Source organism: Agelaius phoeniceus, chromosome 5 (genome assembly GCF_051311805.1).
Source record: "Agelaius phoeniceus isolate bAgePho1 chromosome 5, bAgePho1.hap1, whole genome shotgun sequence".
NCBI lineage: Eukaryota > Metazoa > Chordata > Aves > Passeriformes > Icteridae > Agelaius > Agelaius phoeniceus.
In genome coordinates, this window is record NC_135269.1 from 27,521,852 (window position 1) to 27,547,099 (window position 25,248).

Genomic DNA, 25,248 nt, shown 5'->3' on the forward strand with positions numbered 1-25,248 from the left:
AAAATATATTCCAATTATATATATACAGAATATGACTTGTGAAAAATTTACAGGAAAAAATGTGAATACTTCTGAAATTTTTATGGATTCAGTGTGCTGTAGAATTTGCCTCTGCATCAAATTGCAATTGCCACAAAACCCACCCACACTTCTTTAAAACTATTCAACAATTCTTTTGGAACATGAAGAAAGAGTCCAGGATGCGTTCATATGGTGTAAACACCTAAATTTTAACATATTTGTGAACTTTTCCATATCATCCAAATGAAACACAGGCTTTTCTCAGTGGCACCTCATGGACTTCCAGAAGTTCAGTTCCAAAATAGCCTGCTAACCCAATATTTTTCAAATTCTGCACTTGATTTTACCCCTCAATTAATTTGATTATAGTGTATGAATTTCAGAGTTTCCCTTGCAGTTCTTACTATACTTTCTTTAGAAGGAAAAAAAGTGCGCACACAATCTTTCTGATTTAAGCCAATTGCAGCAATAAATTAGGAAAAACGTTTTTACAAAGTAGTCAACCATATTACATTACTTTTTTGTGATGTTTACATAAGTAAAAGTGCATTTCAATGGGAAGTCAGTAGATTTGATTTAAATTCACACTGAGTAACTTGCAGACTAACTTCCTTTGTGTTTTCAGAGTTATTAACTTCTTGGTGGAACTTCTCAGGAAACTGTCTTCCTGGTTTAATACATAAACTAAGAGCCTCCTGAGGTCATTCCTTTCTCTGTCCTGCATATATTCTTTTGCTCCTTTTTTCTCTATTTAATTATTTGGTTATTAAAGCCTTATTTTTGTCTTGTTTTTCTTCTAGTTGACTACTTTTGAGTATATTCAGCATATAGATAGGTGTTTCTAGAATCTCCCACCAGAATCTCCCATTATTCCCTCCTTCTTTAATTTAAACTTAAATTCTCATTTCATAACTGAGCAAATAGCAAAAAGCTTTTAATAACAAAGATCTTGTTCACTTACTTCACTTTGGGATTATGTGACAGAGAAATGGCTCAGTGATTTAGGAAGTCTCCTTTTTCAAGCTCAGCATCAAAACACTTTGATAAAAAAAGGAGTTAAGCATCCTTTGGACAGCTCTGTTAAATCAGTACTTGAGTTATTATTGCTTGTACTGTACTTGCATGGACTTTAGGAGATTTAACACTTGCTTGGCAAAAAAAAAGGACTTCACAACTATACAATAAATGTCCTGAATTTACCCACAGTCTAATAGTGGCTTCACAAGGGCCTCTATAATATTCATGATAGCCATTCATTCTCTTGATACTTCCTGTACTTTTTCACTATCAGACTGCCAAGCTACAATAACTGTCTCTATAATGTATTTGCTAATCTGCTCTCTAATGAATAGACCTAAAGATATATTGTACATTTTGCAGTGGCACACCTCCTTAGCAGCTAAATGATGTAGCACAGCCTGCAAATTCTGATGAGATGCAGGGCTCTGAAGGCACAGTTCAGTTTGCAGCCACACCAGCCTGAGTTCTGGCTGTATGTAGAAGAGTCAGAGAAAGGCTGCAAAAGGTCAGGATCTTGCCCATGAAATAACACTTGTGACAAAAAATGAAGAAAATTTAAAAAAGGTTAAAAGCTGAATCACGGAATGCTTTCCTTATTTCTGGTCAAGGTCCTTTGGACCATAAGAGTAGCTACTTGACAAAAATATTATTATTCATGAATATTAGAGACTGTTTTAAAAATACTGTGTTTGCATGATATTGGTGTACTCTTTTTACCTTACGTTTTGTATGTCTTGGTTCTTATTTCTCAATCTTTCTTTTTCTAGAACCATTCAGGTGTAGAATCTGTCTTTTAGTTGCTAACATACCATGAAGTATCCAAAATTGCTGCAATGATTCTAGTCTTTTTCTTCAGCACTAGATGTAATATTTAGCCCTTGGATATCAAATTTGAGGCTCTCATTACAGAATGGTAATTTGCATGCAGATATTTTTAGCAGATCACCTACTCATTGCAATGAGTGTTAACACATAAACTTTCTGTGGTCCAGAAACAATTGTTTATGCTTGGAACTGAAAATACAGGCAACAGCATGAAGTTATTGCCAATTTCTTGAAGAATTTTTTTTCATTTTTAAGATATTGCTTCGAAACAGTATGTAACTTTAGAGATACGAAGACAAACTACCTTAAAATCAATAGTCTCCTCTCCTTTCCTCTCCATTCTAAGCTGATTTAGATAAGTAGTACTAAATTGTCAAAGTAGATAAATTTAGAGGGCAGTTAAACAAGTCTTAATTACTCTTTGATGGTAAAAAATAGTTTTGTCTTCTCTACCTGAATTGAAGCTATTAATTTGCATTTCGAAGAAGGAAGAACATTTTACTACCAAGTTTTAATTAGGTAGTACCTCTCAGCTCTGATAACACAATATGTACAGTGCTTTTTTGAGAGCGTATATATACGTAATTTAATTATCATGTTTGCCCAGGTTGCATTCTTCTGCTTTATTTCAGTGATATGTAGCTCTTTATAATTTTGTATCAGTTCAATTGGTCATGACCTGAAATGTAGCTTTTATTTGGCGAATAAATAAAAATGTTCAACAATATACATTTGAAAATAATAACAATTCGTTACTTTGCTTTTGTGCACCAGGCTGTTTTAAAATGTACTTTTCCTTTCAATATGCCTTTGTGTGAAAATTCAGCTGGATATTCTTTATCCAGAGGGAGCAAATTCCAGTTTGGTGTTCAGCAGCCGCAGCATCTACTGTTTGATCTCTCTGTGCCTATATCTGTCTATCACATTTTGAGAAAAGGCCCACAACAAATTTAATTTTTGTTTCTTTGAAAATTTACTCAGAATACTTTTAAGCTACAGTATTAGCGTCATTGGCACAAGATTTGAAATAGTTCAATTAGTACTTCCATAAATTCTTGAAGAAACCCTCAGATATAAGCAGATATTGGACAGGTATTTAATTGTAAACATTTATTTTGTTATTTACTTCCCAGAATGCCAATATAGTTATTTGTATAGTTATTACACAACTTTGTGTAATATGTGTCTTTGTGTAACTATGTCCATTGGACATATAAATGCAGTAACTGTAGGCAAAAATTATCATGATCGTCCATTTTGTGTGCAATTATCTGATGTTCATACTTAATTGTATGTGAAATCAGGCTGCAATTGCCTGTTCATCTAGCTGTCCATGAAATATAGAAGAATTTGAAAATTAATTTTAATAACCTGTGCTTGTGACTGTGGACATACAATTGTACATAAAAACATTACTTTGCTTGGTCCTATTTAAAGATATATTAAAGTCACTAGAGCAGAAAAAGCTTGTTTCAGGTACTTGGTGGAACATTGCAGCAGTGTAGTATTGTGACAGTATATATAGTTTGATCTGAATTTCTTGTCTGTGCAATAAAGAAAGCCCACATGGTGGTCTGAATGATGCACAATGATTTATACTTACTAGACATCAAGCCATGTCTGCCAGTGCAAGCTTCTCCACCTGGATCTTCTCTAGCCTCTGTGTTACAGTTTAGCAGGAAACATGCTCCAGTCTCAGATCTTGTGTGGTGTTGCAGACACCCATGAGTTTGACTGCAACATTGATTTATCTGAATGTATTGATCTGTCTCTTCTGTTTCCCAAGTTCATCTGAGTCATCTTAGATTGCAAGTGATGAAACTGACAGGCAAGTTGTTAAAACCACAAACCTAAGAGTTGAGTTCTTGGTTACAGAATTAGAAACATCATTACAAAAAAAAAATCATCGCTTTTCCTCCTTTCTAGTTTTTACTGTGCAACATGAATATTCTTATCCTAGCTAGCTTTTGAGTAAGAGTCCAAAGCCTCATTTCTCTGAGTCTCTGACTCTTTGTCTTTTAAAAGGCAATTGTTTTTTTCAATTTTCAGTTCTCTCTCCCCTGAGCTTTCTTCAGCTGCCTCCTTGAAAAATACACCTATGGATTCAGATTTGCCCCTTTTTCTTCCTTTAGAATGATATCTCTACCCTTCTTTAGTATCTTTTCTGAATTTACATTAATCTTAATTTTTTTATATAGCTTGTTGATTTTGTATTTTTACAACATTCCTAAACTGTCACAATATTTTATAAATAATTTATCAGAAGAGACAGTTAATGTATATACTTGTACAATTTATAGCATCTAGTGTATTTTAAAGTTTTGTGAAGTCTGCATATGATATATTAATAACATAGATGACATAGAATTCAGAGCTTGATAAACTATTTCCCTTGTCTTTGCCTGAAGTTGTGTCTTTGGTGTTGCAAGTATATAGACAGAATTGGAAGGAAACAATTAAAAAATATAATGTTTATTCTCAATATTTATTATTAAGTTTATTGAGTAATATTTTGAGAAACACTTGGGAGGGCATTGCTTTATAAAGCAAAAACCTATTCATATACAGGTTTGTGAGCATACACATACTCATATGCCTTAAAACACGTAGGTACCTCTCTCTGGAGTCCTGGTAAGACCAAGTGCTTAAGTGATTTGTAAATATTTGTATAGGTGCTGTTTTGTCTTCTTCAGAGTTTTAATTGTTGTCTGGATAGTAACTTTTTATAGTGATACATGAAACTAACCTTGTGCCTGATGCATTTGCACTGCAGCTTTACTCCATAATTCCATTTCTCTAATAACAAACTGCTGTGGTATAAAACCAGCAAAATCAAGAAGAGAGACTTCACTGTCGAGTGTTTTTAAGAGAAGTACTCAATTATAATTTCAGGAACAGTTGAATCAAAGAAGGTTACAGATTTTGGCATATCATGAGCTACAAGGTTTTGAGGGGCATGTTGTTAAAATGGATTGGGAGCAATGTAGACACATAAGAAGCTCATCTGCTTGAGAGCAGCAAGCTGAAGTATTAATGTGTTATTATTAAAATTTCAGTGGAGTAATTTTGAAGCATTTAACATATATTACCATACATTATATTACAAACCTCTGCCTCTGTAGTGATCTCATGGAAGCAATTTATAGAAGCCGAGCATTTCTGTTGTAGATTAAACATGAATTTCTGAAGCTTTTGGGTTTTTTTTAACAGAACAATGAAAATGAAACAGCCCTGCATTGTGCAGCTCAGTATGGTCATTCAGAAGTTGTTGCTGTTCTGCTAGAAGAGCTCACAGACCCCACAATAAGAAACAACAAACTGGAAACACCTCTGGATCTGGCAGCACTTTATGGACGTCTGCGCGTTGTGAAAATGATCATCAAAGCCTATCCAAACCTGATGAACTGTAATACAAGAAAACACACTCCTTTGCATCTTGCTGCTCGAAATGGCCACAAAGCTGTCGTGCAGGTGCTTCTGGAGGCTGGAATGGATGTCAGCTGCCAAGTTAGTGTGTAATTCCTCCCTCCCCTTCTTCCCTCCCTTCCTTTCCTCCCTCTCTCCCTTTCCTTCCTTCCGCCTCCATTAGACTATGATTTAAATGAAATTACTTCTTACATTTTTTTCTTAAAGATATACTTGCATTTACTTTATTAGAAATGCTGCAAGGTGATATATAATACAACTTTATTACAACTGAATGTGTGGAAAGGGATAACTCAAGAAAGGTACATATCTTCAAAGCTGAGTGCATGTTTTAATGTTGTCTTGAAATATGTAGATACACGAATCATATCAACTATTCATGTAGGTATGTATAAATTTATTTTCTACAGGAGTGGCTGTAAAGGTGGTGAGCTGATTTTCTAGAGCTATGGCCCTTCATGGTCACAGCAATCTAAAACAGTGTTTCATTGAGAGCTCATTTTCCTGTTATTATTCCATTCTAAATTCAAGTTACTAAGTAATAACAATTTTGATTTTCTGCATTTCTAAACACTTCTTGTATAAATCTAAGAGAAAATTCTATAGCAATACACTCTCCCAACTTCTGACTCCAACCTGTCAGCTCTTTGGTGCATCAAGTTTTATGCACAGTAAGTTATAAGGATGTTAAAGGGGTAACTTTAAAAAAATAGACATAGATGAGAAGAGACACAAGGTACAGCAGCAGTGGATTTTCTGTTCAATTCTTTGTACTGGAAGGTGTCCAGGCCTTTTAGCTACGGAGGACTGGATTCTGTTATGTGTTCTGAAACGTTGCCTCAATCTTATGATTTCTCTTGATTTGATTGATGGCACTGTGTTTGTTGTAGAGTGGATTTAATCTTCATAAATGGAGTAACTTCCTTCCTGTCTCTCTCTCACTGTTTAAAATATGCTTTGATTTAAGGTTGTTTCAGGTTTATATATATTTTCAGATAAAGCAAACAAGCAACCAAAATTAATTACATTTACTTTAGAGTCACATTCAGACATTCTCTACCACTTAGCAGTTGGTTAGAGCCTGTTGATAAAAACACCAAAGTTGTGGGTTCAATCTCTGTATGGGCCATTCCCTTTAGAGTTGGATTTGATGATCCTTCTGGGCCACTTCCAACTTAGAAGATTGTGTGAATCTGTGAACAAATCTTGCAAACTTTGTCTAAACTTTGATTAAAATTTATATCCATTTTAAGCTTTAATTAAGGTGCATTTAAGTTTAACTCCTTTATGCGCAAAATTCCCTTTTATATGGAAAGATTGGACCTGGATTCCATACACTTTTATTTCTGGATTCTTCCATCAAGGTCATGTTTTTCAACTTCTGAGAAAAAGAATGGGAAGTCGGGAAGAAAAGATAGATTAAAAAAAAAAAACCCAACAAAAAAACCCAGCAAAACAAAGCAAATCAGAAAATATTAATGTATTTTAAGATTAAAAGTGGATATTCTCAAGTGCCTTCCATAGCAAAATGTGGTAAAATTGTTTTACTACTTTTATTCCTTCTCTCATATTTTGAGTTAGTGTTGATACTTGTTTCAAACTATTTTAAAGAGAAACACTTTTGTGCATTTTGTGAATTTGCCATCCATCAAGCTTTCAATTTAGTTTGATTTTGATTTTCTTTACTAGAAAGAGCCATTTGCAAAGGTTAATATAAGCAGCTCATTTTTTATCTTCCCTTTCTATTGCTACAGCTTCAGTAATTTAGGAATGTTTAATGCTACAGCAACATAGAACTTTCAAATGCATATTTCTGAATGTATAATTTCTCTTTTATCTCTAGCAAAAGAATGAGGAAAAATTCAGCAAGAAACTGGTGCCTGAATTGATATCTAAGAAATAGAATAATTGAAGGAAAGTAGTCTCTGTCATGGCCGCTTACAAACTGATGGTTACATGAGGGCAAAATATTACACAATTCTTTTATGAAATGTGTTCTTCCTCTTATGTAATCTAGATAATTTTAGCACTACTGTGAATTCTCTTATGCCATTTTTATCTATAGTTATACTAAAAATTTTTCACTAGACTTTAAAAAATACAGTGCCTGGAATCTTTTAAGAAATGAAAGATTCTTTTAGTAATGGTGATATCTTTTAGATCTATACTAAAATTATAGGGCTTACTTGTTTTTAATTTTTTTTATTCTAATTGCTTTTAAGTGATTTATATTCTTAGGGTTTTTTTGTAGTTATTCAGAGGTAGGTTTTTTTTTTCCACTAGGTTATCTTGTTTCTTAGAGCTTTGTCCCACTTGCCATAAGGAAATATCATTTATTTATTTTCTTGCTGGTATACAGAGTCTCTATCAATATGTTCCTTTTCATTCAGCAACTTAACATATTGGTAATTTTGCTTATTAACTTATTACTTCTATAGCCTCTGAAAAATTCTGTTGATGATTACTGGCAGCTTATTAAACTGAGGAGAGCACAAAATATTAGCCTGTCACTTAAAACTATTTTGTTATTAATTAAATTGATCTGCATCACTGTTTAGGAAAGAACAATTTGCAAAGTAAAATCTTATGTGATAAACAACTTTGCACACATTTAAACATGTGAAATAAATTCAGTTTATCGCCATAAAGACCTCTCAGAATATTTAGAGATGATAATAGGAGTAGCCTGTCTTGTATCACTCTGTAGTTGTAGAGATGTATTTATTTAAATGGGAGGTTTACTTTAGCCATCTTTCTTTTTTACTCCCTGAGCACTTTTAATCACAGCAAAAATTTTGACTAATGAAAGCGAGCATTATTTTTATTTAATTAATCACATATTTTATTAATTTCCCAGGTCTATCCACTATCCTTCAATCTGGAATTATTTAGGAGTGGGCAATACAAATCTGCTTCAACTCTTTATGCTTTGGAGTATTCATTTATATTGAAACATATGAAAAATGCACGTTTTGGTTGAGTGATAGACTTTGGGCCTTCAGTAAACTGATACACTGCACAGTTCAGTATGTTTCATGTAAACAGTAGTTTAATAATTATAAATACCCTAAAATCTTGGCCTCTTCTGTTTATCCAACTTTCATCTATCCCTATTTGCCTTCCCTGTCTGTTCCAGTAATGATGGCAATTTCCACTGCTTATCACTGGTAGTTCTGCCAAAAGCTGTGCCCCCTCCTTTTTGCTCTCACTGTATATGAAGGATATTCTGTGAATCAATTTGCTAAGCTACATTCTGTCCTTCAGATTCTGTCTGAAATCCATGTCAGAACTATAGCAAATTGCCTATGAATAAAGACTAGACAAATGACCTAATTACAAGCTCTTGCATATTTACATGATTAAAAGAAAATATGTAATTATTAAAACCCTTGATGCTTCTCTGTGAGCCTACAAATTGTACGCCAAGTTGACCTGGGTGTTCTGGTGTGCCTATTGACAATGTCCTCCTGTCCTAGCTTGATTTATGTGTCCAGCTGACCTGTATTTAGTAGTAAGCAGGGGCAGGGACTGTTTTATTATGTTTAGCACAACTTGTGCTCTAGTTCTCTGTATTCCATATACAGAAAATTATGCCAGTGTCAATATATTATCCATTGGAGCAAACTCAAGTAGACTTTAGCTCACTTTGTTCATGAAAAATTGCCAGCAGTTTCTGTATTAAGTATCACTGGGAAAGACTTTCCAAATATAATGGTAGTGTTTACTTTGCCAGGAAAATATGATCCAAGGCAATGAAAGATTCAGGAAGTAAAGCAGTGAAAATTGTCTATAAATCTTAAGCTCACTTGCTGTGATATAGACAAGAAGAATATATTAGTGCACAGGCACACTGTTATAAGTGAAAAAGAGCTATCTAAAAGTTCTAGGACATCTTAAATAATATATAGAAATTACTTGCGACTATATTTTTTAATCCTTGTGATTTGTGGAAATGCTCTAATGCACAAGAATAAAACATTCTGAACTTACTTCTACCTTCAAGTAGTAAGCCACATGTACATCTAAAAAGAGAGATGCATCTACTTAGCCAGTCTGAAGTTCTCTTGGCCCTGTTCATCCTGAGGTGCAGCATTCCCTCTAAGTTAAAGCAGAATTTTGTAACTGAACTGTCTGGTAACAAGGGCATTTCTGCCTTCTGGATAGTTTTTGGGTTGAGGGATCTGATTCACTTGTTAGTTATTCACCATTACCATGAAATCCTGCCTAGGGCTTTTAAGATTTCTGTCAGCATTCATCTCTCTGACATCTTATGCAGGATTATATGCCTGCATCTTACAAGTGTGCTTTCAATCTCCATATTCTCAGATTGGTTTTAGTTCAGTTTCATGGTAATATTTCCCCTCTTGTTCAGAAGTCACCTTTGGTAGTGTACAGATCCTTGCACTGTTTATGTGGTGTGCCTTTTAAATTCCTCTTTTGAACAAATTGTTCATAATATATGTCTCATTTCCTGGATGTGACATTCATTACTATTGTCTGATAGCTCAGAGTTATAACGCACAGATTGCCCTAGAATTCAGGGCAGTGTGGAATGTCTATAAAGCTTTTTAGGATCACGTTCTGATATGACAGGAAATATTATGGTAGAATAGACTGAGAAGCAAGAAAGCATATATGGAAAAAAATGGCATTTAAGTTTGGATTCCTTTTCCAACTCTATGAATTACATGTGTAAAGGTGGATTAAGTTCCTGTACTCCCTTTATGCATAGCAGAACTGTCTTCTGGTTCTTAGGTTGCCCCCAGATAGATTTGTTTGCCTTATGCATCTACAGGAAGTTCCTCTTTTCCTGTTAGTTTAAATTCAATTTCTTACAAGATGTGTGCTTTCATCAAGGAAAATATTGCTTACCTTTCCTCCAGTGGGGAATTTTGATGAACAGAAAGACTGCTGCCCATGCCAATTATCATATCAGGATCCTTTTCCCCCTTTAACTGGGTAATCAGAGGATAAATCCTATTCCTCATCCTCAAAGCTGTTGATTCAGTATGCCAGAAGTTTCTCAGTCTCAGATCATGGTACAGTTGTCACTAATGTAGTCAATTTTTTCCATTAAACAAGGATTCTTATTAGTACAGAATGATATTTACAATTTTAGTCAAGATGCAACTGGTTTTCATCTTTGTGGTTCAATCTTTTAGAAATAAAATTTAGTGCTCTGGCTTCCTCTAACAATTGAACCTCTGTGGATTTCATTGTTTATGTGTGCATCACTAATTCTTATCCTTGACAGAATCAGAGCTTGTTTGAGGTTGGAAGGGAACTCTGGAGGTCATCAGATCCAACTCCCCCTTTCAAGCAGAATCCCATAGATTAAGTTGCCCAGGATCATGTCCAAACAACCTTTGAATTGAATATCTTCAAGGACTGAGACCCTACAACTTTTCTTGACAACCTGTACCAGAACTCAGTTGCCTGCAAAGCAAAAAAAAAAACAAAAAACAAAAACAAAAACAAAAAAAAAAAAAAACCAAAAAAAAAAAAAACCAAAAAAAAAAAACCAAAAAACCCCCAAAAAAACAAAACAAAAAAAAAACCAAAACAAAAAAACCATATGTTCAAACAGAACCTACTATGTTTCAGTTTTCCCCCATTATTTCTTCTGTCACTGGACATGACCAAGCCTGGCTTAGACTTCTTTATACCCTCCCTTCAGATATTTGTACACATTTATGAGATCCACTGTAAGCCTTCATTTGTCTAGGTTAAACTGTCCCAGCTCTCTCTGCCATTTCTCATAGAAGAGATGCTCCTGTCTCTTAACAATCGTGCTCTCTCTAGTAGCTCCATCTCCATCTTGTGCTGGGGAGCCCAGAACTGAACTGGTGTGGAGCCCCCAGTAGTGAGCAGAAGGGGAGCCACCTCCCTTGACCTGCTGTTAACACTCCTCCTCGATGACAGAGAACTTTATCTTAGTAGTACCAGAGCCACCTAATAGTCATGCCAGTAAGTGACCAATCCAAAGGAAATGCAATATGACACCAGGAGAATAATAGGCTTTTTTAAGATTGCTGATGTCAAGCCTCTTTCATTCAGTAATCAGAGCTATAACTATCAGTGACTTTTCTGAGAACTTTTCTCATTCCCAGAAATTTCTGAGCTGCACATTAATCTCTGTGTGTACCTCTGTGGTTGCACTGTCATTGCAGAGTTATCCCATTTTGAAGTCAATTGCACTAATTGGAAATATCCTGAAGATATTGAGTAAAGGATTCTGAGACCATCTCTAAGTAAATCTGCATATTTAGTCTTCTTGTTCCAAATAAACCTGGGAATGTTCAACTGGATTGCTTCTGAAAATGGAAATATTAGAAGTTGTTTTGAGATAGGTGTTTCATATGTATATTCTCTTACTGACTTCCTTCTCTCTTTTATGCTGTTAGTATAAGTGGTGTGCAGGAGGTAGATGTCATTGGGCATGCTCTACTTTTTACCTCCATGTACTAAGCAGTAGTAGGACATATGTACACTTACAGTGTACTCACATCCTATCTCAAGATCTCTGATTACTTCTAAATATCCTGTCATTGCATTGCTGTAACTCTGATGCATTCCGACACAACTAATTAATAATGAATTTCTATTTTATTTCAGAATTGGGTTTTGTATGTGTGTATCTTTAAGCTCTTTCTACCATAGTAAGTATGACTGGGTAAAGTACAGAAAAAACAAATTCAAGCAGCAAAATCTTTAATATTTGTCACAGATAAATTTCAAAATTTAATTTACCATCAAAAAAAAGGAGGTAAGTCAGATAGTGAGATCTAGTAGTGCTCTAGCTAATGCTATTGGATGGAAAGTGATTCTGTTCAGATTTTTCAGTAACAGCAGTATAAAATACAAAGAAAACTAGCTTGTTAAGAGAGAGTGTGTTTTTCAGTACTATAAATTTTATTTGAGCAAAAGTCTGCTCACAAAGAATTTTGTGTCAAAAAAATCTGCAAAATCAAGTTCACAGACAGCTAAGTTAGAATTCAAATGACATGAGCATAGGCATCTAAAGCTGTTGGGGGTGCCTTAGGGTATCCATGGCATCTGTATGGGGCAGATGTGAAGCAGATCAAATGTGAACATCAACTGGACCAGCAGCTGGATCCCAGGATGTCCTAGGGCATCTCTCACATGTAACTGAATTGACCTTCTAGGGTGTGATCCAGTTTCACACTAAAATATCTATTTGTAGATGTCCAAATGTAAACTGTCTGACTCTGCTGAAGAGCCGTGTTCCACTGATGGTGCTGACTAGATTTTCACTGCCTGTAATGGGAGTTTAGAAATTTTTCACAAACTCAGACTTGTTAACAGGGAGCTGTATTCCATTCCTACTATAGTTTCTTATATAGTTCTTAAATTTACAGTAGAACTGATAGCACTTTTGGTTTTGTCTTGAACAATAATAAAAAAAATCTTGTATTCTAGTATTTATTCTTGCCTGTTCCATGTTTTTTTAATGTATAAGTAAAATAGAAGGGAAAAAATATTTATTTTCCAAGTGTGTTCTTTACAGAAAAATTAATTGGTATTTAAATGTCACAATATTTCTTTTCTAGACAGAAAAAGGGAGTGCCCTACATGAAGCAGCCCTATTTGGAAAGGTGGAGGTAGTACGCATTTTGCTTGAAACAGGTAAATCTGATTTACAGGAAACACTGAGCAAATACCCTTAATTTTCCTAATTTGGTGTGTCCTTAAATTTTGGTCATACAAATTACTGTTATCTTTATCAGCCTTTGCAAATCTAATCACATGTACTTCTCATTAAAACAGTGTTTTAGAATAAGAAATTGCTATACACAGAGAACAAAGGTGATGTTCAGACTCAGAAATTCCATATATGACTCAGTGTATGTCACTGTATTCTGAGAATAAATGTATTATGAGAACAAAATGGCTACATAAAATTTTGTTATTCACTCTGAAAGGCAGCCAAGAATATTCTTTGATGTAGACACCAGAAGATTCATGTTCACATTTATTTCCTTCAGTTAGCTATTCCTAGCATACCCACCATTCTGCTTGTTTCTTCATTTCCTGGATAAACTGAGTGCCTGCAAAGAGAGGGGAAGACACTGTATCTCTGAGAATTGCAGTTGTCCTGAAAGAAAAGACGAACAGGGATATAAAGTCCAAACAACCCATCTACTGCATAATAAGTTTCAGAATTGTTGTAGGTAAATTACTTATCTAGAAAACTGTCTTCTCAGGTAAATGGTAAGACCAATGAGAATGAAAATTCTTAGAAATAATTTCTTGCAGATCCATGAACTTCCATTAAACTGAGGGATCTCATTGGTCTTTATTATCAGTTCTTGCGGTGTTACATATATATTGCAAAAGAAGGTATATCCTAATCACAGCTCTTCATCTAAATCTCAACAGCTCTTCATCTGAATCCCAATCTCAACTGAGGTCAGTGTATCCCTGACCTCAAACCTGTTTTCAGAAAAAAAATGGTCCTTCCGAGTTATTTCTCTGTTTGGATGAAAAAGAAGGAGGCTGAAAGGGATCTTTACCTGCCCTTGAAAAGGGCTTTTTATTTCCTAAAAAAGGAAGGACTGGAGAACATCACACAAGCATAGGAAGCCCTTTAGACCACAGCAAAAGCCCAACTTTTTCAGATTAATACATGTTACAGCCTCTACCAGCATATAATTGTCAAGACAGTGGAGTAGAATCTTCACTGTGAACCTTCAACCCCAAATGCTCTGCACTTCTGCAACACTCCCCACCTTCTGCCTTTTGTACCTAACAATCCCTTCTTTTCTAGTTCTGCTTAAAAAAGAGTCAGAAGATGTTATAAGTAGCTGCTACAAAGGAAAGATGTGAGTTGGTATGTCTGGCCTCTGAAAGTCAACTGCCACTGCTAAATAGCCCAGTAATATTTTGGTTTTGTTTTCAGTGAAAAAATTTTGTGTTTATCACAAAACAAATTAGGAAAATGTCCATAGGGTTAGGAAACTGCAGCCTTTTCTGGATGCCTTCAGAATGTCCTTTTAAATCCCGCTTCCTCTATTTTTCTCTAGTGTCCTGAGAAGAATTTCACTTTGTTTGCTAGGACATTTCATATCTTTACTTTTTATGAAAGCACATCTAAACTGAAAAACAACTTAGCATTCTACCATAAGGCAAAATTTCCAAGGAAGCGCCTACAAGGCAAAGGTAGAGTTATGCAGTACCCAGTACAACAGGTCCTGGTCCAGGGCAGGCCTCAAACTTAAATCACAGTTTAAGCCCAACCATTAGTTTGTTACCAGTATGGATGGTCTGTGAGGAAATCCTGTGGCTGTTCATAGTGCCTGTATTCTACACATGGATATTTCAGTCTATTCATGGCATGAGTTTTGAAAATGTTGCCATGAAGTACAACTTTATTAACATGTACTTAAAAACTTATTCAGTCTTGCTCCCGAAGCACATTCATTCAAGTTCCCAATGAATTATAGTAGTTTGGAGAGAAATGTAGGAAAAACATTCAGAGAATTTCTTGATTTTACAAAATATCCTTTTCAGGATGGTTGTTCTTTAGGAACAATCTGTTAAAATAATCCCGAATTTGGTTACTTTATATCCCCATGATATGCAGAAACATAAAAACCATCTATGTCAGTAGGTGAATTTTAGGCTACTTGAGCTTTAAACAGAAATGTATCCTCTACTTCAGCTGTAATGCAGTTGTAAAACCATTGCTTTCAATTTGTCAGATAACTCGGTCTGATATAGCACATTTATAATCCAAAGCATTTAGGGTTAAATATTCCACCACAGATCCATTTCTTTTTCAGGAATTGATACCAACATAAAGGACAGTTTGGGTAGAACAGTTTTGGATATACTTAAAGAGCATCCATCTCAGCAGTCTCTCCAAATTGCAGCTCTACTTCAAGGTAAGGCATATTCAATTACACATTTGTTAGATACAACAGAGAAATATTATTGTATATTGTGATTTCTAATCTTTAAATGTTTCATTACACAAAGGAGCAGTCTTTTGATTTAAAAAGACTAGTTGAACAAAAATAAGTTGTCCAATATCTGAATTTCAGAGTAAACTCTTTCTTTTTTGCAGGCCACTGACATTACCATGGTGTGTCTCTTATACTTAGTCTTTTAACATTCTTCATTACACCACAACATATTGTAATATTTCAGTAGCAGTTCCATTAAATTGTAACGATAACCTACAATTGAAATGCTTGATTTGTAGCAACTAAATGACTGAAAGATGATGACAATTTTTCATTTCATTATAGTTTTTCATTTTTCTTAAATGAAAAAAATATAAACCAGGCAGTATTTCTTGTTATTGTAGGAGAAATAATAAGTTTTTTGTACATGGATTTGTTCTCATTCCCCATCGTACGTTCCTGGTGTAAGGTTGATGGAAGTTCATTGTTTACTTCAATCTTCTACTCTAGAAGATAGCTATAAAGTGATGAAACATGAACTACAACATAATTCAGTGTTAAACGTCATTTCTTCTTGTCTATGGAATTTGTTCCCTGTGTTTTCAGCTTAGCCTTTCATTAAGTGCATTTGACAGAGGAGGTCCCTGCGGGTATCAGTGCTGCATCTTGATTTGTATTGATTATTCCCACCATTAAATAAGCCATTTTAATCAGTTCAGTGTTGGTTCTACATATGACAGGCTCCCTCATAACTGTATTTTCTAAGAACATTTCTTAGAGAAAATGAGGTCATGTAGCCATACTGTGTCATTTCTCTTCTGAATTACTTCCAAACTTCATCAAAGAATTGACCAGCTTCCATAAAGTTTTCTAGTAAGATGATGGACTGAAGATACAAAGTTTCTGTAAGTATAATGAAAATTTTGCAGGCTCTAGGACAGGTGTTCCTGTAAGGAGCAGATTCATGTTAGACCTGAACCAGTTAACAGATTGCCTTGAGGTCTCCCTCTCTCCCTTCTATTTTCTTTTGCCTTTTCCCTCACTTTCCCCCTTCCTCCTCCTCTACTTCCACCTACACAGTTCCCTTACATATTCCCCATTTACATGAGACTTCAAAGTGACTTGATTCAGTTCACAAACTGGTAGAATACAAAATATATATGTATGATATATATAAAATAATGAAAAATAATATTAAAAACATAGAACTATACTTTCTATAGTTTTAATTAGCTTGCCTCCTGTGTGATTCAGGTCTCCAAGTTACCTCTGTCCCAGGTAACTGACAGTAATGTGCTTTGAAAAGTGGGAAGGAAGAGATGTGTGGGGGACACAGGGCTTCCCCTGTCAGCAGAAGGGAGTTTCTAATTTGAGTCAGACTCAAACTTCAACCTTTAAGTCCTCACAGAGCTGCAGCATGAACATGGTACCATGTAGAGGAAAAGAGAGTTAATGTCATCCTGGAACTTCTTCAGTGGCAGGAAAACGGTCAGTCAGAGCTCCCACTTTCTTAGACATCCAAATCAATCATCCTTCAGGTACTGATTTAAGATTCATCATAAAATCCCATCGCCAACTAAAGTAATTTTAATTTTAACTACCTCTTTATTGTTCCATTTTATCCTTATTGTGATAACCTTGCAGTCTCTAACCCTACTGATGAACGTTTTTTTGCTATATGAGTAGTAAGCACCACACTCCCTCTCATGGGTTTCTCATGTTGATGGATCAGTAGCTGCCCTCAGTCTTTACCACACACACACAGAAAAAGAAGTCTATTAATTTCAATCCTTTTTGTTGCTTTGACATGCAGTCTTTTTCAAAAGTGTGCCTTGAAGTATAAAAATGACTGCTTAGTAGTTTCAGCTCTTATTAGTGTGATGAAGCTGTCTTGTAATGAGCAGCTGTTTATTTTTGCTCTCTGCCTGTAATCAGAAGTGATGTGCAAGAATGAAAAATAGTTACAAAGATGCCATTCTGACTCCTAAGACAACCTGAGGAGCTCCTTCAGAACTCACATATATTCTTTTGGGGAACTTACATATATTCTTTTTCATCAGCAAAATGTTCACTGAATCTTTATCCATCAAAGTATGAGCTGAAGTTGAAAAAATAAGGTTCAGTGCTTGCACTACTGATGATGCAGTTGACCTACCCATCTCTAAAAGACAATTGACTATAGTCTTCAGTAAGGTGTGGGAATTAATCCTATTGTAGCTGAAAAATCAGTGAAGCCCTAGAATTTTTGGAATCCTGAATGTACTATAATTGAGTTTGACTTCAATGCATAATTAATTCCATGCTAAGAAAGGGCAATTGCTGAGAGAGATTTAGTGGCTTCCAAATACATTCCTGTTAAGGCTGCTGTCTTCAGATGGTTGTCTAGAGCAGCTTACATGGCTCTTTCATGTAGACATATGGGAAATAGAAATTCAATTAATGATGTCAGACAATTACTGGCCAAATTTTTTCAGTTTCTTGCTAATTTTGTGCTTTATGCAGACAAAGCGGGATTGATTTGTTCTTTCACCTTGTTGCAAGGATAGACTAAGATGTTATCACCAAGTATTGTCATTAATTTTTTCTGGTTCCCATTGCACTGTTTTGAGTGTCACTTTACAGTTTATAGTATTAACATAGCATAGTTGCATATGAACAGGCTGGCAGAAATGGGCAAGGAAATTATGTGACTGGTATTACTGGTGGACCTGTTATGCAGAGGGATAAGAGAGTTGGAAGAAATGTTTAGAAAGAAAATCAGTTGGCTTTGGGGGTATTTATAAGAAACTCCTTGAAGGAGATAAAAGAAATTTCTGTTTTTGGAAGCAGTTAATGGAGGTAGTAACACTAAATCCCATGAGCTGATACTAGACCCAGTAGGGCTGGTAGCCACCTGTGAATAAATGCCCTCCCAGAATTTAAGAATTGTGGATAGAAATTGTTCTCCCTCTTTTAAAGAGTATTTATACAACTACTTTTTACAGATTGTAGGTTTAAAGAAACAAGGCCTTTTGCTTGTAAGGTTTTAGAAGTGATCCTAGCATTCTTGTGATCTTTATTTTACATCTTTTCTCACTATCCTGAGAAAAGAGCAATGGAAGTTCCTGCAAAATTTTTTTTTTCTGTGTGTGTGTGTTTGCAAAGTCTGCCGCCTTTTTTGAGGTGTTGGCACGTTATCTGATAGAAGGAAAATAAATTAAAAGATCACTTTAATGAGCAGCAGGAAAAAGGCTGAGTAAGCTATAGAAGACCTAAATGTTTTTTTTACGTCCTGTTAATTATAGTTTGAATTTATAGAAATTACAGTTCAGGTTTTTTTTTTTTCCCTATGTTTTTGTAAATGTCACGTCATTTTCTGTGTCTTCATCAGATCTGAGTAGCATTGAACGCTAAATGCTTATTAGGGTTTAGATTCTTAATGTAGTAAGGAATAAATAGATATATAAGTACTATGGTACTGGAAGAGCAGAGAATTAGGATTCTGTGCCAAGCAAGGCCAAGCTACTGGATGCATTTCATGGGTGCAGTGGAACAACAGCGCTCAGTGCTGAAGCAGTTAACAGTACTGGCACTTAGGGCTTTTATAATTAGGCATTGGAGATAAAAGGGATGTTGCCAAGGCTAGTAGGCCTAAAATTAAACCAACCAGCTGTGTTTTAGTTTCAGCACATGTGAACGTGACGCAGGTGCGAGCTGCACCGTCTTTCAACTCTCTCTGCACAGCCCACTATGCTCTCTATTAGAATCTTGCTCTTTTACTATTTCTGGAAGCAGAATTCTCGTTATTACGAAACAAAGAAGATAGTAGATAAACAGATGAAAAATGGCAGGAGCCCCAGTAAACGCTGCTGCACAGACAGTATGGAGGGAGATGCAGTGGAAAATGCATTCCTCTATTCTGCTGAAGCTGCTTAGGAACCTAACATTGTACCTGTTACCAAATTATTCATAAATGGAAAATACTTAAGCAGCTGCAGAACCAGAACTCCTTTCTGTTCCTCTCTGCTTAAATAGCTTTGGTGACATTAGCACTGGCTTTTTTTTTTTTTTTAATGTATTCTCACTCTCTCTTTCTCTCCTCTTTCTGTGGACAAGAAGATCTTGCCATTCTGTTGAGTGCAGAAGGCCAGCCTCAGTCAAGGGTGGAAGAATGGAATAGGTTTTCAGTCAAGGATTTAATTACAGCTGCATGGGATGAAAATAATTGAGATCTCAATTCCCCCTCATTGTTTTGGTTTTGTTTTTATTTTTGTTTTGTTTATGGGTTCATTTTGTTTTGTTTTTCTGGGGCCTTTTCAACTTCTGTAGGCTCTTGTGCAAAGGCTGTGGAGCATTGACTGCTTTCATGAATTTAACTACTGTTGTTGTGACTGAAAGTTTAGCCGCAGCCTTACCTATCTTACAGTCATAGGAGTACTTCAGTGCCTGTTTCTATTATCTTCTCTGAACACATGCACAAAAACATCTATTGATTTCAGCTTTCTCTGGGATTCAGTTTAACTTGGATCATTTAGAAATTGTCCTCTGAAATTTAGGAGACTGAAGTGAACCAGCCTCCATCCCAGCTTGTCTCTCACCTTAGCACACCCGACCATGGTAGTTTCAGTTTCCTGCTACTGCAGCTGCTTTAAAGAGAAAAGGAATTGGGTCACAAAGCCTCAGGTGGCTTCTTTACCATGGGGGCAAGTGAGCTGTTTTGGGAGGAGCTTTTTGAGAGTTTCCTGGCTGGGCCAGGACTCGACAGAGCTGCAGAATCCCCACAGCGGTTCTGGAAGATGTTAGGGAGGGCAGAGGTTTTTTTGAAGATTGCTACCCCTCAGGAAGATGTGAAGGAGGTGTAAGCACCCCTCTGCAGGGATATTGGCTATGGAGGGGACTGGTTTCTGTAAGTTTTATTTCTCTGATCTAGTTACTTGGAGAGTCTTCTGCTTAAAAAGGTGAGTGTTCATATTTATATTCTGGTCAAATTTGGCCTTTTTGGTTTTTTTAGAGTTTTAAGGAGCCTTTTGGTCTTCCTAGGGAAAAATTGTTCTAGAAAGAACTCTATATGAATCTACCACATGGCATGGCTGTGGTATATATAAAGGGTATATAAAAAAAGAAACTGGCTTATACTTAAAGAAAAATAAGGATTAATTAATTGGTTTTTATTTTCCGTTAAAATAAAAAGTTTTCTGAGGTGAATATAACCATTACTCTAAGAGCCAGGGTTTGTAAACAAAGCAAAACTCCTAACCCTACCACCGCAGTGAGAAATTAGAGTCTAAGAGGAGCTGAAGTTAAAGCAAGTTGTGCTTTTATATTCCTTGGAAGTTCAGGAGCAGCTCTAGCTGAGCTGGGCCATGCTCTCTTCATGCTGGAGAGGCAGCTGTGTTTCTCTGCTTATATGTTCAGTCTTTTCCATCTCTTTGGCATTGGCCTAACTGGTATTACAGAAACTAAGAAAGCTGGAGTTCCAACTGTTTGAACTTCCCAGAGTTTGTTCCCTGCTTGAGTTATATTCCCCACTGTTCCTATTTCCACTGCTGTGTGACCACTTGTATGGTATTATTTTTTGTGCACAGCACCCAATTTAGGTTGAGTGGGGCTTTGACAAAGTAACTAAAGAAAACTATCCTACTAAACAGACCAAGTTTTTTGTCCACTTAGTATTAAGTGCAGTAGTCCTCTCTTTACACTGAGCTGTTAAGTTCATTCTGGGTAAGGTGAAGAAGTAAAATGGTCCATTCTTCCCATTATGAATTTGACAGGTTTTGTCCTAAACAGCCTTTACTCTCCCCTGGGGTAGGAATGATGGGTTTTCCTCTAAAGTTGTGTGAAACCACAGATAGGGACACTGTTCTGGTCATGAAGTGGTATAAGTCACTAAGCTTAGCTTTGTTCTGAATTCTCTTTTTGCTTTGAGAAAAATGATCCACTCTGATCCACCCTCAAGCACCCAGCAATAAGTTTGGGCGGGATTTGCAGATGGATTCATAGCCAGCTGCAGGTGATTAAAATGCAGCTGCTGGTGAAAGCATCTGGTGCTTTTGTGTGCTTTTTCTTTGGTTCTTAATACAGATCACCTGTTCTGTGTCTCTTTCTCTGACAGTATTATGGATAAATATACATTTACCTGGACTATAAGCCTCTTTAAACTGAGGCTCTGTCTCGTTTGTATCTGAATTTTCAATAGTATAAACCAAGTTAGGAGTAGTAGTCCCACAAAAGCCCAAAGTCCCAAGGGTTGTACCCTCAAAACATTGGTAAGGCAGCCAGCCTGTTGTAAGCCTTTTCTGCCATACCTTGTGAGAGCCAGCTCTAAAGGTTTTCTGGAAGGAACTCTGTGGTTTTTAAAGTAAGTATTTAAGACTTATGTTGAACCTGGGATTTCCTCTTCAGAACTAGCCTCCAGGAGGTAAGTTCATTGGTCTGGAAGTTTGGACTGACAAAGAGCAAAAATAGAGAATTACTTTAAAACCACAGACTTGTATGATTATGTGAGAACAAGGTTAGAGTTCTTCACAATATCTCCTTCATTTCCTCTGCTAATTAAAGATGTAATAATCTAATAATTGTAACATTCACCCGATAGAATTACATTTCCTTTTGGACAGTTGCATAATTACCAAGCAAACATTTTTCATTCATGAATTTCTTTTTCTTTTAGTTTTCTTTGGGTATGGCTTCCTTTTTATCTTATCCCCATCTTGCACGTTCACTTGACAAATACTATCTCTGACAGAGCTGGAAAACATTCCAGAGCATTTTGTCATGGTGTTAGTTTTCTCATAGTCTCCTACAGTTCATCTTTGCTTTCAGACCCACACAAGCACAAAATTTTCATATGATGAAATTTATGACAGATAATGCCAGGGACCACTGCCAGTCATTAAACTTATATGGCATTTCCAAATCATACCATTTAAAAAAACCAAAACAACCCAACAATCTGCAAGGCATTTTGAAACTGCTTGCTGTTCTATGCCATTTCCAATTTCAATTTCTCAGATGTCTATTTTATCACAGACTGTATTTGGGTTTTGGGATTTGTTATTTAATCATGAGTAACAGCAAGCTTAACAAGTGCATTTATAGACTGTAGAAATTAAATCAGGGAGATTTCACTTCCCAGAAACTCCTTAGTCCTTCAGTGTGGTATTGATGAAAGACATTATTGTACTTTGGTGCTCTGTGTGTTGCAACATATGCTATTATTGGTATCACAATGAAATTATTTAAACAATTTCATAAACTCAAGAAAATGCAGATGCAGAATAACTGCCCAAATTGAGAACCAGTTACTCTGTTGGAAAAAAAAGTGCCACTATTGCAGAAATTAATTTCATATTTAGTATTGCACTGCAATTCATTAACATTTTGGTCTTCCATTGAAGTAGCTTGTGTAGAAAAGCACAGGAAAATCATGTAGATATTTATAAGAAAAGAACAGTAATGAAATTGAAGTTTAGCACATTCATTATTTCATTTTTTTTCTGTTTTTATAAACATTGTTGTGAACATGGGGCAAGGGAAGTTCTAAGGAGAAAAACCAGAAATTTCAGCACACTGCTTTTTAGACTGCTATTTTCAACTAAATTTTCAGGGATGCTTTTTGTTTTTCCTCATGTACTGTATCTGTGCTGCAAGCAGAGTATTTGGCTTTCTTATATCAATGCTTGTATGGATTTTGAACATCCTGAATATCTTGACAAAAAAGTCTCCACAAACTTAGAATAAAAGTGTCTTTTAACTGTAATATTGTAATAGAACAGTCATGTTGATATTTCAAGGAGGCAAGAAAAACACAGGGATAGTCTCAACTGATTACCCTTACAATGAGATTTCTGTTTCCACAGATTGAAGCATTGGCCATTTTAGTGTTTTACAGTACTTTCAACAAATGACTGCCTTGCAGCAGTGTTTATGAATAATTATTATTACAGGGTTGTGATAGTAATGTTTGCCAATGACAATATTAATATTCATAATAATGTTGTTATGATTAATAATTATTACAGGGTTGTAACATGAAAATTTGAAAAGTCTTTTATGAAAAATGAAGTAGCAAATATACTTTCAATTGAAGTAAACCCTCTTAATTCAGACTTTTAAGTGTATTTGTATCTTTAACTTGCAGAATATATGGAAACAGGAAATGCAAGCATTTCAGAGGAATGCCCACTGGAATGTGCAGAACATCAGTCTTGCGTTGTGTCTCCAGAAGTTCCTCCATCTCCAAAGGCTAAAAGTAAATACATGTACTCTGTGAATGCAAAAGCTGTACTGAATTTCTCTTTAATATTAACATTCATACAAACTTACAAAGTAGAAAAAAAATTAAGGAAGTTATTGATATCAAGTATGGGTTTTTTTTCCTACCATGAATCACCTATCTTGACTTACATACACTGTAATCCATGTCATATAGAAAAGCAAGTAACTGTATTCTCAGAAAGGGCAGGTCACTAATGGATTACAATGTACTGCATTGTTTGATCTTAAATATTTTTAATTTATCTGACCTTATCCATTGCATAATTAAGTAAAACAAAAATACTTGATATGTTGAAATACTCTGCAGGTATTGTTTGCATTTGGGTTAAAAATTGAATTTACTTCATCTTCCCTAATGAGTGCATCTACCAATGGTTTCACGTTTGGAAGCCTCTTTCAAAGGTCACAAATGTACTGCTCTTCCATTTGTCTTCTAACACAGCTTTCATACACTGTAGCAGTCACTTGTGTGCATGTGCTTTCATTTTATGTTCCAATTCACCATTTCCTCACCACAGCCACTAAAACAGGGCATGTCCTGAGTGCGGTGTCTTTCATGAACCTCCTGTAGAACCAAACCTGACTTCTACCTTCAGTAATCATCCAGAGTGAATGTAATTGACTACTGGCAAATAACTGAACCTGTCCTTGGTTTTGTTGTGTGAGTTGTGGTGTTATTTTGCTTAGTAGTGTTTTTGTTTGTTCATGTTGTTTGTTGGGGTTTTTTTGTCTTTTTTTAACATGTTCTTTTTTCTTTAACATGTTCACTGGGAGAGTTTTTATTCGTGAGAGAATGAAGCTTCCTGATGCATGTCAGGTTATGATCTTCATAGTAATAGTGAACAAATGCTGTAGTTCCTATAGTATTTCCCATTGGGGTGCTTAACACATATGTGGTATGTGAAGATAAATAGCTCCTTTGAGATTAGCAGGATTGTGAAGCCAACTGTGCAATAGAAATGTCTGTTCTGAAATTAAGTAGCAAATAATTTTAAAATATGTTTTGCTTTTTAAAATAATAAGGTCATGATCCCACATTCCTTATTTCCTCTTACAAGGTATAAATAATGTAAAACATGCTAGCTGGCTTTTGCTTGTCTATTCTGTAATCTGTTACTAAAGGAGAGAAATAGTACTTGATCGTGCTTCCCATCCATCTGTCTGCCATTCACTGACAATCTAATTTCAGATAATTTAAACCAACTTTGGAAGAGGGATAGCAGTACCAATTACCTTTTTGTGACTTTCATGAAAATAGGGAGCTGGATAGAGGCTAAAGGCCCTAATTAGTACCTGCCCTGAAAGAAATAGGAAAAATCTGTCTTTTATGTGTTCTGGCTGCAGTCAGCCAGTCAGCTAGTGCACTCTCACCCAGGTCAGTCCAGTTTTATCACACAGAACTCCTTCTTGCCCAGTAAGAAATACTGCAGGCCATATGTGGGAGAATGTGGGACTAGGGACATGAACATAGTTCTGTAGGAAGCAGTAGTTCTTGTTCTTTTTTTAAAAAATCACTGTATCATGATTTTGGAATAGTTTTTAATATTTAGGTATTTTAGTTCCAATTTTTAGTTATAATATTAATCTGGAATAATTTCAATTTACTAATTAAAAAGCAGAATATAAATAAACCCGATTAAAATTTTGCTTAATTTACAAGTTTTGTGCAAAGCTACCATTGACTAAGAGTAGAAAGATTAAATGCTTTTAATTCACAACTTCTAGTCTTGTCTCTGAAAATTTTAGTAATAACTGGCCATGGTTATACTTTAAA

The 25,248-nt window shown here is 35.5% G+C and overlaps 1 protein-coding gene across 9 annotated transcripts in view; it reads left to right on the forward strand.

Moving 5' to 3' along the window:
* ANKS1B (ankyrin repeat and sterile alpha motif domain containing 1B) overlaps positions 1–25,248 on the forward strand; it is a 408,217-nt gene that overhangs the window by 53,041 nt on the left and 329,928 nt on the right. For 8 of the 9 annotated variants that reach the window (XM_077178718.1, XM_077178715.1, XM_077178724.1 and 5 more), the window contains exons 4-7: positions 5,077–5,373; positions 12,864–12,939; positions 15,096–15,197; positions 23,338–23,448. In XM_077178718.1, coding sequence (XP_077034833.1) covers positions 5,077–5,373; positions 12,864–12,939; positions 15,096–15,197; positions 23,338–23,448 — 586 coding nt within the window. Of the gene's footprint in view, positions 1–5,076; positions 5,374–12,863; positions 12,940–15,095; positions 15,198–23,337; positions 23,449–25,248 lie in introns of those variants that run through there. The other variant, XM_077178720.1, reaches the window with a different exon arrangement.